Source organism: Salvelinus namaycush, chromosome 41, assembly GCF_016432855.1.
Source record: "Salvelinus namaycush isolate Seneca chromosome 41, SaNama_1.0, whole genome shotgun sequence".
Taxonomy (NCBI): domain Eukaryota; kingdom Metazoa; phylum Chordata; class Actinopteri; order Salmoniformes; family Salmonidae; genus Salvelinus; species Salvelinus namaycush.
Window position 1 is genome coordinate 9,953,536 of NC_052347.1, and position 16,546 is coordinate 9,970,081.

Below are 16,546 nucleotides of genomic sequence, written 5' to 3' on the forward strand. Positions count from 1 at the left end.
CCAGATTAGTCTGTCGGACTGACAGATGGTGAAGTGTGATTCATCACTCCAGAGAACGTGTTTTCGCCGCTCCAGAGTCCTGTGACGGCGAGCTTTACACCACTCCAGCTGACGCTTGGTATTGCACATGGTGATCTTAGGCTTGTGTGTGGCTGCTTGGCCATGGAAACCCATTTCATGAAGCTCCCGACCTAACAGTTATTGTGCTGATGTTGCATCCAGAGGCAGTTTGGAACTCAGTAATGAGTGTTGAAACCGAGGACATTTTTACCTGCTTCAGCACTTGGCGGTCCCGTTCTGTGAGCTTGTGTGGCCTACCACTTCGCAGCTGAGCCGTTGTTGCTCCTAGATGTTTCAACTTCACAATAACAGCATTTGACTGGGGCAGCGCTAGCAGGGCTGAAATTTGACGAACTGACTTGTTGGAAAGGTGGCATCCTATGAAGGTGCCACGGTGAAAGTCACTGAGCTCTTCAGTAAGGCCATTCCACTGCCAATGTTTGTCTATGGAGATTGCATGGCTGTGTGCTCAATTTCATACACCTGTCAGCAACGGGTGTGGCTGAAATAGCCAAATCCACTAATTTGAAGGGGTGTCCACATACTGACTACACCGGCCACTAGAGTGCATCCTCCATCATGCGCATGTTGATTTTGTCCATCCACACCAGACGCGATCATCACACGCAGGCTAAAATATCAACATTGAAACAACTATATTCATATGGGGGCGTGTCAAACACACATGAAACATTCATGGACATTTAGCTATCTTGCTGTTGCTAGCTAATTTGTCCTGGGAGACCTGCATTGCATTTGTTCCTTTTTTTGCAGGATCTTTGCAGGATTTTGACCCGCAGTCTTACAAAATCACGTTTCTTTACTCCGACTATTAACACTAGAAAAACTGGTCATCTAGCAATCCCGTTCTGAGCCGATGCTTTCTAACAGTTTAATAAATACATTTCGTTTACGCTATTGCCCAAAAAATTATCAAAATGATGCTCTTGGAGTTTTTTGTTAGTTATCTACGATTAATATCTCCTCGTTCATTGTTCAAATACCCACGTGGGGTTGGATGCTCCTGAACACCAATGAGTAGAATGGAGAGGCTGGACATTAAGTGTCTCAATTAGAACCAAGATCTAGTTTAGCGCTTGGCTACACAGACACTACGCATGTTCACGGGCCCGAGTGGTGTAGCTGAAATGACTGAATAACATGTTTGTGTACATTTATTTTGCAAGGCTTGCACACGCAACGTGGCCCGTGTGGTTTAGATGTTACTGATCCGTTCCTATTTCCAGTATTCCTCTGCCTAAATGTCAGATCAATTACAGGGCTGGGAATTGCCCGGGAACTCACGAAACGATATTATCACGATACTTAGGTGCCGATACTACACACAGTATATTGTGATTCTCACGATTCTGTATGTATTGCAATTTGATACTGTGATTTTATTGTGTTTCATTGTTCCAAACATATTGCTCACCATGTGTCTTCTGCAGAGGGACAAGAGAGAGCCATGAGAATACGAGTTTTGATCAGTCATGGAAATAAAAGTGCAGTAAACAAAATTGGCTCCCTATTGGCTCCCTATTTAAATTGGCTCCCTATTTAAAAAGATGATGGAGAAATACTGGAGTTTGGTGCAGGTACAGCCAATTAGTGCAAAAATAATATTGCGATATTGTCAAAATTACACAATACAATATATTGTCTGAATAAATATCCCGATATGCAACTGTATCCATTTTTCCCCCGTCACTAGTCATTAACACTACAAAGCAATGTTTCCCTCACTAAAAATATATTTAAAGTAGGCCAATACTAACAAGCAAATATCTCGATATGAAACTGTGTCCATTTTTCCCCGTCACTAGTCATTAACACTACAAAGCAATATGCAAAACATCAGGCGCAGTAATATTACACGCAGCACATGATGCAGCCTACCATACATGCTCCAGCTGTATATAATCAGCCTAATGATCATGAAATGAATATGCAAAACATCTGGTGCAGCAACACATGTACAACACATGCTCCACCATTGCCCTCATATCCTCTTATCTTCACATCTTCACACATACGGTGACTGTGTTCTCCAGCCAATTCACTGGTGCTGAGAAGGTTCACGCAGAGAGAGAGACATCACCTGTTCATTAATGTTTCATAACACTGACTTTTAAATGAAGAGCTTTTTAAAATCAGACCCAATTTCATTACCACCCACCTATTACTTCTGGAAGTCATTTCCCTCATCTCCCTGTAATGGCAGAGGAGGGAGCAGGTGGCTGCAGGGGGAGCAGAGGAGAGGAGGAAACTGGGGGTAGAGGTGCAGCTGCGCTAATTTGTCTCGCAGCTTCAGGAGCGCAGATACTGTTGATATACGTGTATATATACACACAACACACAACACACACACACACACACACACACACACACACACACACACACACACACACACACACACACACACACACACACACACACACACACACACACACACACACACACACACACAGGAGCTGCAGATCTATACCCATGTAAACATCAGCCACCATAAGCAGCAGTAGTGGTGTGTAGGAGTCTGATCTAAGTGAATTGACATTTTGCTACACAACACCCACTTATTTATGTAAATATGATTGTTATTAAATTCCCTCTCCCGGGACGAGAACAGGCATATTTACAATGGTTCATCTAGCATCTGTACACACAGTACGCGCTCGCACCATGCATGTATGCTCCCAGCCTCTCATTAGCATTTCAACAGCAATCTCCTGAGCATCAAGGGAAAAGCTATAAGCTTCAAATGCCAAGCTTGAATAGTATCTGACTGACTGAGACAGACAGGGAGTTGAATGGAGAACTGTGTATGTAGTACAACATGTATGTTAACTTAGTCTTTATGATAAAAGAGCTCTGAATCTACTGAACATTCAGGTTTGTAGAGGCAGCAAAGCAAGTCCTGACTATAATCCTGTTCTCCCACAGTCGACACAGTCACAGACAGATCCAGACGGCTGTTTGAGGAGAGGAGAGAGGTGCTGCTGGTGTCCCAGAAATGGCTCCATTAGGAACTGCAGATGACATAGAATATGTAAAGCGGCAGATTTGGGGATGTCACAGCCAATGCTGCCATGCGAAAGCCCATTAAGGAGATGACAGCGGTAATAAAAACAACGGGGGATGGGGGATTACAAATCAAATGGGGCTTAGTCACTAAAATGAAAATTACATTGCTCTTAAGACGTCTGACCTGCCCCCTCCACATGAATCATCACTAGGATCTCTCCTCTCTCCCCGGGCATCTCTATCAGACATGGGTTCAAATAATATTTGTTTTCTTTTGAATGCTTGAACGGTGCTTGATTAAGCTCGTCTGGCATAATGGAACCAATGGAGAAAACCCAAAAGTGCAAATCCCACCCATCTGGCACTCCAGACAGGCTCAATTAAATACTCTAAGTATTTGAAAGGTAACCAATACTATTTGAACCCGGGTCTGCCACACCACCACAGCACACCACCCCCACCACCAGCCATCCTGCCATCCTGCCATGCTAGATTGACAGAGAGATACTTAGACAGAGAGTGAAGGAGGTAGAGAGGGACATGCGGTTAAAGAAAGGCTGACAGAGAAAATAGGAAAGGCTGACAGAGAAAATAGGAAAAGGGTCTAATTTCAGTGAGAGGGAAGCAATTTCCTCTAGCTGCTGAGCTGGTAGCTAGTCTCTGTCTCTATCTCTGTCTCTATCTCTGCACAGTCAGAAGAGTGAGTGACACATTCAGTACCATACCTGCTGGAGGTGGGGAAGAGGAGAGGTGAAATGAGGAGAGGTGAGGTGAGAAGAGGTGAGATGAGGAGAGCTGAGATGAGGAGAGATGAAATGAGGAGAGGTGAGTTGAGGTGAGATGAGGGGAGAAGGCTGAATTCTTTGTGGCCATCACTGAGCTCACTCATCATTGAACTATGGGTGATTGTGTTTCTTTCTAACCTCTAAACATTGTCCTAAAGAGAAACAGTTAGCTGAGTTTAGATTGAGATTGAACGCTAGGATCTGAGTGGATAAACAGATGAGTGATAAATGCTCAGACAAGTGATCAATGGTCAGGTGAATGACCAATGGGGAGATAGGTAATCAATGGCCAAATAAGTAACCAATGATCAATCTTTGATCACAGACTGACCAATGACCATAAAGACTGATAAATTGAGAGCTCAACACACCTGTGGGTGATGTCACAGTGTCTCTATCGTGGTGACCCAATCTCCTGCAGTACCACCACCCTGCCACTGGCATCTCTACCTCCTCAAACATCTACTATATCTCAACAGCTATCCACCGCCTCACCCATCAGCTCACAGCCAGCCTCATTACAAGTCGAGCCCCAATGAACTAACTACAGTGGGGATTAACCAATTAGGTGTTCGCGGCTGGGCTACGCTGCGGGCTCAAGCCTGCAGGATTGACTTCCTCCAGTGTTTCATTAGGCCGACCCTGGAGCGGAGCAGAGCTGAGCTGAGCGCTGTAAAACCGGGATAAATTAGATTATAAATCTGCAGCTCCCCACTTTATAAGCGTGACGGGAAGTCTATTACAACTTTCATAAGCAGCGAGAGAGAGGGGGAGGAAGAGAGAGATTGTGTCTGAGAGAAGGGCAAGAGGGGATAAAAAGGGGTCTGAGAGAGGAAGATGAAGAAGAGAGACAGCGAGTCAGAGAGGGAGATGAAGGACAGATGAAAGAGAGAATAGGGGTCTCCAAGCCTGGAGTACAGTATTTGAGGGATAGTGAGCAGTGAGTGTGTCTCTCGGCAACGTGATGTAGCCTGCTTGGTGTTTCCGTCTTTAGCCGCTGCCTCCCTAGCCGCTGCCTCCCTGCCCACAGCCAGGCAGGAAACATCTGTCTCTATCTGCTGGGTTACAAACACTCCAGCTCCACTCTGATATGCATAATTATGTCATGGCCAAAAGATCACCTAAACCTCTCCCTCATTACCGGCCTGCCATGGTGAGCGAGCTAACACACACAAACACACAAACACACAAACACACACACACACACACACACACACACACACACACACACACACACACACACACACACACACACACACACACACACACACACACACACACACACACACACACACACACCTCAAATGAGCAGTAGTCCCACAACCTCTGAATGCACGCAGGCCAGCTGATGGTCTTAAATATAACTCAATGAAGAATCACACAATCACAGCAACACAGCAGCAGCAGGGCCCCTGGTCTCCCCATGTAGTCCAGAGTAAAACAGATTACCACAATCAGCACAGCATGGCTACTGGTCAATAATATGACTCATAAACTCATCACTCTCTTCTCTCCCTCCTCCCCCGGTCCCTCTTTAAAGGTCCCTATTGCTTCTACTCTCTATCCGTATGTGCCTCTTGTGCCGATAGATCTCCCTCCCGCTCTCTTTCTCTTGCTCCTGTCACGTACTGCTCTTCTCAGTGGAAGGGCCTGAAGTGCTATTATGGCACAACCATACAAAGTCCTAGTGAGGAACATGGGCCAACTTTACATCCTGTGTTAGTGATCTCCTTCTGAAATGAACACCCGCAACCATTGGTAAAGTAAGGACAGGAAGGGAATACAATGAATAAAAACAATGCTCCCTTCACAGAACAGCGCAAACTGGCTCTAACCAGAATAGAAAGAGGAGTGGGAGGCCCCGGTGCACAACTGAGCAAGAGGACAAGTACATTAGAGTGTCTAGTTTGAGAAACAGACGCCTCACAAGTCCTCAACTGGCAGCTTCATTAAATAGTACCCGCAAAACACCAGTCTCAAAGTCAACAGTGAAGAGGCGACTCCGGGATGCTGGCCTTCTAGGCAGAGTTCCTCTGTCCAGTGTCTGTGTTCTTTTGCCCATCTTAATCTTTTATTTTTATTGGCCAGTCTGAGATATGGCTTTTTTTTTCCAACTCTGCCTCTAGAAGGCCAGCATCTCGGAGTCGCCTCTTCACTGTTGATACTAAGACTGGTGTTTTGCGGGTATTTCAGCTAGACAGATCTTCCAAAGGTGGGGGAGTGGTAATCTTTACCAAGGATCACCTTCCGTGCTCGGTTGTCACCACCAAGTCTGTCCCCAAACAATTTGATTTACTGGTTTTAAGCATTAAACTTTCAAATAGCTCTTTGTTGACTGTTGCTGGATGTTATCGTCCTCCATCAGCACCGGCCTGTACCCAACCTGCCCTAAGCTCTCTCCTGGCCCCTTACACTAAGTCTGAATTTGTCCTGCTAGGTGACCTAAACTGGGACATGCTTAAACCACCCGACCAAGTCCTAAAGCAATGGGACTCCCTAAATCTTTCTCAGATTATTACCAATCCCACAAGGTATGACTCCAAACACACAGAAAAGGCTACTCTCCTCGATGTTGTCTGTAATGACCCTAGTTATCACTGTTTTACAGCCTGTGTTCATAATGGCTGCTCAGTGAAATGACCTGTTCTGATTTGTCATAGACGCTTGCTAAAAAACATTAATTAGCAAGCTTTCCTTCATGAACTGGCCTCTATAAAATGGTATAGAATCAGCTTGATCCCCTCTGCCGAAGACGCTTAGACCTTTTTTGATATTTTCTGTGGTATTGTTAACAAACAAGCCCCCATAAAGAAAATGAGAATTAAAAAGAGCACCTGGTTCAACTGTGATTTTGCAGAGTTACTCCACCTCAAGTATTGCATTTGACGAAAGGCTCAGCACACGCATACTCAGGCTGACTGGCTCTCGTTCAGGCAAATGAGAAATAAGTGCACTCAGGCTATCCGGAAGGCCAAAGTTAGTTACTTTAAGGAGCAATTCTCCCCTCTGTGGGTCTAACCCCAAGAAGTTCTGGAAAACGGTTAAAGACCTGAAGAATAAACCCTCCTGCTCACAGCTGCCCATGTCCCTTAAAGTTGATGATGTGGTTGTTACTGACAAGAAGCAGATGGCTGAGCTCTTTTATCACCACTTCATTAAGTCAGGATTCCTATATGCCTCCTTGCCCGTCCAACATTTCCTCATCTCCCACCCCTTCTAATGCGACTATCCCCAATGCTTCTCCCTCTTTCCCCCCCCCCCTGCCCAACTACAAAGTTTCTCCCTGCAGGCAGTCACTGACTCCGAGGTGCTAAAGGAGCTCCTTAAACTTGACCCCAAAAAAACATCTAGTTCAGATGGCTTAGACCCTTTCTTCTTTAAGGTTGCTGCCCCTATAATCGCCAAGCCTGTCTCTCCTTTCTGGGAAGGTTCCCATTGCTTGGATGGTAGCCACGGTTCGTCCTTTATTGAAAGGGGAGATCAAGCTGATCCTAACTGTTATAGGCATATTTCTATTTTACCCTGTTTATCAAAAGTGTTGGAAAAACTTGTCAATAATCAACTGACTGGCTTTCTTGATGTCTATAGTATTCTCTCGGGTATGCAATGTGGTGCTGCTATTTTTATTGACTTGGCCAAAGCTTTTGATACGGTAGACCATTCCATTCTTGTAGGCCGGCTAAGGAGTATTGGTGTCTCTGAGGGGTCTTTGGCCTGGTTTGTTAATTACCTCTCTCAAAGAGTGCAGTGTATAAAGCCAGAAAATCTGCTGTCTCAGCCACTGCCTGTCACCAAGGGAATACCCCAAGGCTCGATCCTAGGCCCCAAGCTCTTCTCAATTTACATCAACAACATAGCTCAGGCAGTAGGAAGCTCTCTCATCCATTTATATGAAGATGATACAGTCTTATACTTAGCTGGCCCCTCCCTGGAATTTGTGTTAAATGCTCTTCAACAAAGCTTTCTTAGTGTCCAACAAGCTTTCTCTACCCTAAACCTTGTTCTGAACACCTCCAAAACAAAGGTAATGTGGTTTGGTAAGAAGAATGCACCTCTCCCCACAGGTGTGATTACTACCTCTGAGGGATTAGAGCTTGAGGTAGTCACCTCATACAAGTACTTGGGAGTATGGTTAGACGGTGCACTGTCCTTCTCTCAGCACATATCAAAGCTGCAGGCTAAAGTTAAATCTAGACTTGGTTTCCTCTATCGTAATCGCTCCTCTTTCACCCCAGCTGCCAAACCAACTCTGATTCAGATTACCATCCTACCCCTGCTAGATTATGGAGACATAATTTATAGATCGGCAGGTAAGGGCACTCTCGAGCGGCTAGATGTTCTTTACCATTCGGCCATCAGATTTGCCAACAATGCTCCTTATAGGACACATCACTGCACTCTATACTCCCCTATAAACTCGTCATCTCTGTATACCCGTCTCAAGACCCACTGGCTGATGTTTATTTATAAAACCCTCTTAGGCCTCAATCCCCCCTATTTGAGATATCTTCTGCAGCCCTCATCCTCCACATACAACACCCGTTCTGCCAGTCACATTCTGTTAAAGGTCCCTAAAGCACACACATCCCTGGGTCGCTCCTCTTTTCAGTTTGCTGCAGCTAGCGACTGGAACGAGCTGCAACAAACACTCAAACTGAACAGTTTTATCTGTCTCTTCATTCAAAGACTCAATCACGGAAACTCTTACTGACAGTTGTGGCTGCTTTGTGTGATGTATTGTTGTCTCTAGCTTCTTGCCTTTTGTGCTGTTGTCTGTGCCATGTTTTGTGCTGTTACCATGTTGTGTTGCTACCATGTTGTTGTTATATTGTGTTGCTACCATGTTGTGTTGTCATGTGTTGCTGCCTTGCTATGTGGTTGTCTTAGGTCTCTCTTTATGTAGTGTTGTGTTGTCATGATGTGTGTTTTGTCCTATATTTATATTGTATTTATTTTTTATTTTTAATCCCAGCCCCTGTCCCCGCAGGAGGCCTTTTGGTAGACCGTCATTGTAAATAAGAATTTGTTCTTAACTGACTTAAATAAATAAAACAATGAAATAAATAAAAGTAATGATGGACTGTCGTTTCTCTTTGCTTATTTGAACTGTTCTTGCCATAATATGGACTTGGTCTTTTACCAAATAGGGCTATTTTCTGTATAGCACCCCTACCTTGTGACAACACAACTGATTGGCTCAAACGCATTAAGAAGGAAAGAAATTCCACAATTTAACAAGGCACACCTGTTAATTGAAATGCATTCTAGGTGACGGCCTCATGAAGCTGGTTGAGAATGTAAGGGAAGAATTTCCACGACAAGAGAATGCCAAGAATGTGCAAAGGTGTCATCAAAGCAAAGGTTGGCTACTTTGAAGAATCTCTGATTTGTTTAACACTTTTATGGTTACTACATGATTTCATGTGTTATTTCATAGTTTTGATGTCTTCACTATTATTCTACAATGTAGAAAATAGTCAAAATAAAGAAAAAACCTTGAATGAGTAGGTGTGTCCAAACTTTTGACTAGAACACTGTATATATATATTTACACTGAGTGTACAAAACATTAGGATCAAGCTCTTTCCATGACATACTGTAGACTGACCACGTGCATCCAAAAGCTATCATCCTGTATTGATGTCACTTGTTAAATCCACTTCAATCAGTGTAGACGAAGGGGAGGAGACCGGTTAAAGAAGGAATTTTAAGCCTTGAGACAATTGAGACATGGGTTGTGTATGTGTGCCATTCAGTGGGTGAATTGGGTAAGACAAAAGATTTCAGTGCCTTTGAACGGGGTATGGTAGTATCTGCCGGGCGCACTGGTTTGAGTGTGGCAAGAACTGCAACGCTGCTGGGTATTTCACGGTCAACAGTTTCCCATGTGTATCAAGAATGGTCCATCACCCAAAGGACATCCAGCCAACTTGACACAACCGTGGGATGAATTGGAGTCAACATGGGCCAGCATCCCTGTGGAACGCTTTTGACACCTTGTAGAGTCCATGCCCCGACGAATTGAGGCTGTTCTGAGGGCAAAAGGGTGTGCAACTCAATATTAGGAAGGTGTTCCTCATGTTTTGTACATTCAGTGTATACAGTTGAAGTTTACATACACCTTAGCCAAATACATTTAAACTCAGTTTTTCACAATTCCTGACATTTAATCAGAGTAAAATATCAGAATAATTTTAGAGAGAATGATTTAAGCTTTTATTTCTTTCATCACATCCAGTGGGTCAGAAGTTTACATACACTCAATTAGTATATGGTAGAATTGCCTTTAAATTGTTTAACTTGGGTCAAACGTTTCGGGTAGCCTTCCACAAGCTTCCCACAATAAGTTGGGTGAATTTTGGGCCCAGTCCTCCTTACAGAGCTGGTGTAACTAAGTCAGGTTTGTAGGCCTCCTTGCTCGCACATGCTTTTTCAGTTCTGCCCACACATTTTCTATAGGATTGAGGTCAGGGCTTTGTGATGGCCACTCCAATACCTTGACTTTGTTGTCCTTAAGCCATTTTGCCACAACTTTGGAAGTATGCTTGGGGTCATTGTCCATTTGGAAGACCCATTTGCGACCAAGCTTTAACTTCCTGACTGATGTCTTGAGATGTTGCTTCAATATATCCACAATCTCACCATCTATTTTGTGAAGTGCACCAGTCCCTCCTACAGCAAAGCACCCCCACAACATGATGCTTCCACCCCCGTGCTTCATGGTTGGGATGGTGTTTTACTGTGGATATAGATACTTTTGTACCTGTTTCCTCCAGCATCTTCACAAGGTCCTTTGCTGTTGTTCTGGGATTGATTTGCACTTTTCACACCAAAGTACGTTCATCTCTAGGAGACAGAACGCGTCTCCTTCCTGAGTGGTATGACGGCTGCGTGGTCCCATGGTGTTTATACTTTCGTACTGTTTGTACAGATGGACGTGGTACCTTCAGGTGTTTGGAAATTGCTCCCAAGGATGAACCAGACTTATGGAGGTCTACAATTTTTAATCTGAGGTCTTGGCTGATTTCTTTTGATTTTCCCATGATGTCAAGCAAAAACACACAGAGTTTGAAGGTAGGCCTTTAAATACATCCACAGGTACACCTCCAATTGAATCAAATTATGTCAATTAGCCTATCAGAAACTTCTAAAGCCATGACATAATTTTTCTGGAATTTTCCAAGCTGTTTAAAGGCACAGTCAACTTAGTGTATGTAAACTTCTGACCCACTGGAATTGTGATACAGTGAATTATAAGTGAAATAATCTGTCTGTAAACAATTGTTGGAAAAATGACTTGTGTCATGCACAAAGTAGATGTCCTAACCAACTTGCCAAAACAATAGCTTGTTAACAAAAAATTTGTGGAGTGGTTGAAAAACGAGTTTTAAGGACTCCAACCTAAGTGTATGTAAACTTCCGACTTCAACTGTATGTGTGTGTGTTTGCAGTCAGGATGATTGGGGAATGTGTCCAGTAGAGCATCTCCACAAGTGATCTATCTATCTGATGTATATCTATATCTTCTAACTCCATGCTATATCATACCTCATAAATATTCATCATAGAGATATAAATATTCATTCATACAGAGGATCTAAGAGCTTCAAATAACAAGAGAAGAGGTTCTACCATCAAACATAAAATAATGTATGAATATGGATAAAAGACCACCTAACGACTTTAATCTGAGTTGGCTCTTTCATCTGCCGTCATAAATCAATCATGGAGTCAGATTTATTAGATTGGCCTTGGGACGTGATAAAGTTTACAGTCATGGACACCATGCAGCCAGACTAGCGTAGTGACCCTAACTGAGTGGCAGGCCTCTCTCTCTCTTTGTGTGGGACCATTGTTTGTTCCTTCGGCTCTTTTGATATTTCCCTTCTTCAGCCTTCTGCCTGGCTGGGTTATTATTAATACAAGAGATCAAAGTGACAACAGCACTGTGTGGAGTGTGTTTCTGACAGACTGCCCACACACACACACACTTGTTTCTTATTTGATAGTGTAATAGAGTCCTGCCATACCGTCTGGTGTCAAGGTTGTGTCTTGTTTTATTGGATTATTCACGGTGTGGTTTTGCACTACCCAGGCTAACCATACCCAGGCTAGCCATACCCAGGCTAGCCATACCCAGGCTAACCATACCCAGGCTAGCCATACCCAGGCTAACCATACCCAGGCTAGCCATACCCAGGCTAGCCATACCCAGGCTAGCCATACCCAGGCTAACCATACCCAGGCTAGCCATACCCAGGCTAGCCATACCCAGGCTAGCCATACCCAGTCTAGCCATACCCAGGCTAGTCATACCCAGGCTAACCATACCCAGGCTAACCATACCCAGGCTAACCATACCCAGGCTAGCCATACCCAGGCTAACCATACCCAGGCTAGCCATACCCAGGCTAACCATACCCAGGCTAGCCATACCCAGGCTAGCCATACCCAGGCTAACCATACCCAGGCTAACCATACCCAGGCTAACCATACCCAGGCTAGTCATACCCAGGCTAACCATACCCAGGCTAACCATACCCAGGCTAACCATACCCAGGCTAGTCATGTTTGGACTCAGGCACGTGTTGCTCAGTCGTTTTGAAGAACTCACTATGGTGAACTTCTTTAGATGCTGAGTGAAGTGCCACACAGCCATGGACCAGCTCAGCTCAGCTGGTTGTTGGAAAGGGACGGAAAGCAAGTGGAGCAGACTGATTGTAGCTCAGAGGAGTGTGAATGTGAGACACTGATCATGCATGGGGACATTAGGGTGAGGAGCAGACTGATTGTAGCTCAGAGGAGTGTGAATGTGAGACACTGATCATGCATGGGGACATTAGGGTGAGGAGCAGATTGATTGTAGCTCAGAGGAGTGTGAATGTGAGACACTGATCATGCATGGGGACATTAGGGTGAGGAGCAGATTGATTGTAGCTCAGAGGAGTGTGAATGTGAGACACTGATCATGCATGGGGACATTAGGGTGAGGAGCAGATTGATTGTAGCTCAGAGGAGTGTGAATGTGAGACATTGATCATGCATGGGGACATTAGGGTGAGGAGCAGATTGATTGTAGCTCAGAGGAGTGTGAATGTGAGACACTGATCATGCATGGGGACATTAGGGTGAGGAGCAGATTGATTGTAGCTCAGAGGAGTGTGAATGTGAGACATTGATCATGCATGGGGACATTAGGGTGAGGAGCAGATTGATTGTAGCTCAGAGGAGTGTGAATGTGAGACACTGATCATGCATGGGGACATTAGGGTGAGGAGCAGATTGATTGTAGCTCAGAGGAGTGTGAATGTGAGACATTGATCATGCATGGGGACATTAGGGTGAGGAGCAGATTGATTGTAGCTCAGAGGAGTGTGAATGTGAGACACTGATCATGCATGGGGACATTAGGGTGAGGAGCAGATTGATTGTAGCTCAGAGGAGTGTGAATGTGGGACATTGATCATGCATGGGGACATTAGGGTGAGGAGCAGATTGATTGTAGCTCAGAGGAGTGTGAATGTGGGACATTGATCATGCATGGGGACATTAGGGTGAGGAGCAGCCATACATGGCCATCGGGACACTGGCACCACAACATCACTAGACGACCCAAGAAAGGACTAGCGGGTTTGAAACTAACCTAACAACAACGTTAGTCAAATGTTCCTCTAATGCTTTAACCCCCATGGCTTCCATAGGTTTAACCTCCAGCTCATCTGCATGGCTGAACCTTAGAGAGTTGTATGTGTTTAGAATCCACCCAATCTACCATGTCTCAAAGAATTTGTCATTAAGACTTTAAAATACGAAAATGTTTTTGATGGAAGCCTTCGATGTTGCTTTGAGAGTGATGAAAAATAAGGAGCAACACCAATTGGCGCTTTGTTGAACCAGAACAACCATGGAAGCAGAACGGATCTCAAAGCCCCTCCTGACCATGGCTCTGTTTCAATAGCCACACTACTATCAATACTACCATACCATCTACTTCAAATGATGTCATGTATTGGCCATGAATTCTAAGTGGGATGCTGGTATGGACATTGGGACCACAGGAGGTTGGTGGCACCGTAATTGGGTAGGATGGGCTTGTGGTAATGGCTGGAGCGGATTAGGTGGAATGGTATCAAATACATCAAACATGGTTTCCTTGTGTTTGATGCCATTCCTTTTGCTCCGTTCTAGCCATTATTATGAGCTGTCCTCCAATCAGCAGCCAGGTCCTGCAGTCCATGTCCACTGGAGAAGAAGTCCACTTAGACCACACCCACCCAGGCAGGAAGCAGAACCACTCCTGTACTACTCATTCAGGGACATTATGGGAATGTCATCATTCCTAGTTCCTCAAAAGCTAAAGCTCTGAAAAACACACAGATCAGACACAAGCTATATTGATATTGAACTTGAAGAGAAATATCTGGCTTGAGCTGCGCTTGTAGAATAGATAAATACATCTCAGGGAATGTTTTTCTAGACCTCTCTCTACAAGGTCAACACCTTCATAGAGCTCAGCCTCAACCGTGAAAACATAAACAATGTTTCCTCCAGTGAGCCGTTGAGACAGTTATTACAGCTGGGTGCCTCAGTGCAATAAAGTGGTATTTGTTGGTGCAGCAGGCTTTTATGATAAGACTGGACTGATTGAGGATAGGGCTCTGTGATAGAGGAAAGATTGGGAAGATAGAGTCATAATTCTCTGGACAGATGGACCCCAGCTCCTGAGACCATTGGGAGAATTGACCAATAAATACACACCTGTAAGTGCACACACACACACACACACACACACACACACACACACACACACACACACACACACACACACACACACACACACACACACACACAAAGGAAGGCAGTCAATGAGGCAGGCATGTGGCATGCGCGCACACAAACACACACACACACGGACAGAGCTGGACACACACAGATGGACAGTGCTGGACACACACACACACGGACAGAGCTGGACACACACACACACAGACAGAGCTGGACACACACACACAGATGGACAGTGCTGGACACACACACACACAGACAGAGCTGGACACACACACACAGATGGACAGTGCTGGACACACACACAGACAGAGCTGGACACACACACACACGGACAGAGCTGGACACACACATTTCATCAGGGCTGGGTGTTTCATAAGGGAGCAGATGCCATGAAAATAGACCCAGGAAAGAACCAAAGGCTATCACTCACTACTAATGATCCTGAACGTGACAGATGCATTCCTCTGCTTGACACTTCTCAACACCTCTCGTTCGCATCCATATGCACAGTCACACCACACATACATCACAGTGTACACACGTGTACATCCACAACAAGCTACACAAACCTTCACATCTCAATCTTTTAACACGCTCCTCACATGAAACCCAACATAATGTACCTTTCAAGGAGATAACAAAATGAAGGGCCCTGCTTGGATTCTGAAGGCATACACCTTTACAGAATCGGTCCATTTTGACACAGGGGACGAAGGAAAGAGAGATGGGGGAACGAGATACGCATCCAACTGGAATAGGGTGTGTAGGAGCTGGAGCCCAAATCTCCCAAGTCCCCCCCCCCATCATCATCATCATCATCACCTCAGAGTTGGCATATCATCAGTTACACCCTCCAGCTCTCTTACATATCAGTCAACATCCTCATCCCTCACCACAGCAGCAGTATCCCAGCTCTGATCACCCACAGCACACAGAGGATTCACCAGCATGGCACTTCTCCCCTGATTCTCCTTCTCCTCCCAGCAATCAACACAGCAAAATCATTCTGGATCGGTTCCCTGGGAGCGTCACTCACACAAGACCCTGAACATCATTCCCACTTCGTCTGTCTCCCAGCAGCATCGCTCTCACATGCACCGCTTTCATCCTCTATCATTTCTCTTAGCGCCGCACCCGTGAGACAGACCCTCTCCGATACCCAACCCCCTAACCCCACTTCAACCACCCTACCGCTCTGAGACCCCTCACCCGGTCTCCAACTCATCCACACAGCAGACAGATAGAAAGGATGGGAAAAGAGCAATCTACTGTACGCACGCTGACGATCCTCTCGGAGGTGCCCCCTCGGGAGACGGTGGTCCCGTTGAGTCCCACCAGAGAGGGCAGTGTCTGGGACATCCAGTTGGTCACCATGGCCATGGTGCTGAGCACCGCCCCGATCTTCAGCAGCGGCACGCTCATTTCGCCTGTCCCCCCACCTCCACACCGCTCCGCGCTCCTCAGCCCCTACCACCCCCCTGCCCTGCACTCTTCCACCTCTCCTCCGCTCAGATCACCCCACTCTGCCTGCCTGCACCGGGACCAGTTAGTCAGCCAGGCAGGAGCAGAGAACCAGGCGGACAGGCAGTTAGCCAGAGACACAGCCCCAGCACGGTGGCTCTCTCCTCAGCCCAGGGAAGAAACTAGAGCAGCTCTGATAACCACAGACCCAGGCTTAGTCAGTCAGTCAGCCAGCCAGCGGTAGAACCAGAGCGAGGGGCAGAGGAGGACAGGAGCTCACATCCAGCAGCAGCATCACACTGGGTCTATCCGTCTGAGAGCAACTGCCTGCCAGAGCCTCTCTCTCCCTCGCTCGCTCTCTCTCAAGATGCAGAGCTGCGCATTGGCTGCCTCCCTCTCTCGTCCCCTCCCTGGCTGCCTCCCTCTCT

At 45.7% G+C, this 16,546-nt stretch overlaps 1 protein-coding gene across 1 annotated transcript in view; it reads right to left on the reverse strand.

Moving 5' to 3' along the window:
- LOC120033992 (noelin-2-like) overlaps positions 1-16,079 on the reverse strand; it is a 40,066-nt gene extending 23,987 nt beyond the window's left edge. Inside the window, exon 1 of the mRNA XM_038980392.1 lies at positions 15,936-16,079. Coding sequence (XP_038836320.1) covers positions 15,936-16,079 — 144 coding nt within the window. The remainder of the gene's footprint in view (positions 1-15,935) is intronic.
- Between the last annotated feature and the right edge of the window lie 467 nt (positions 16,080-16,546).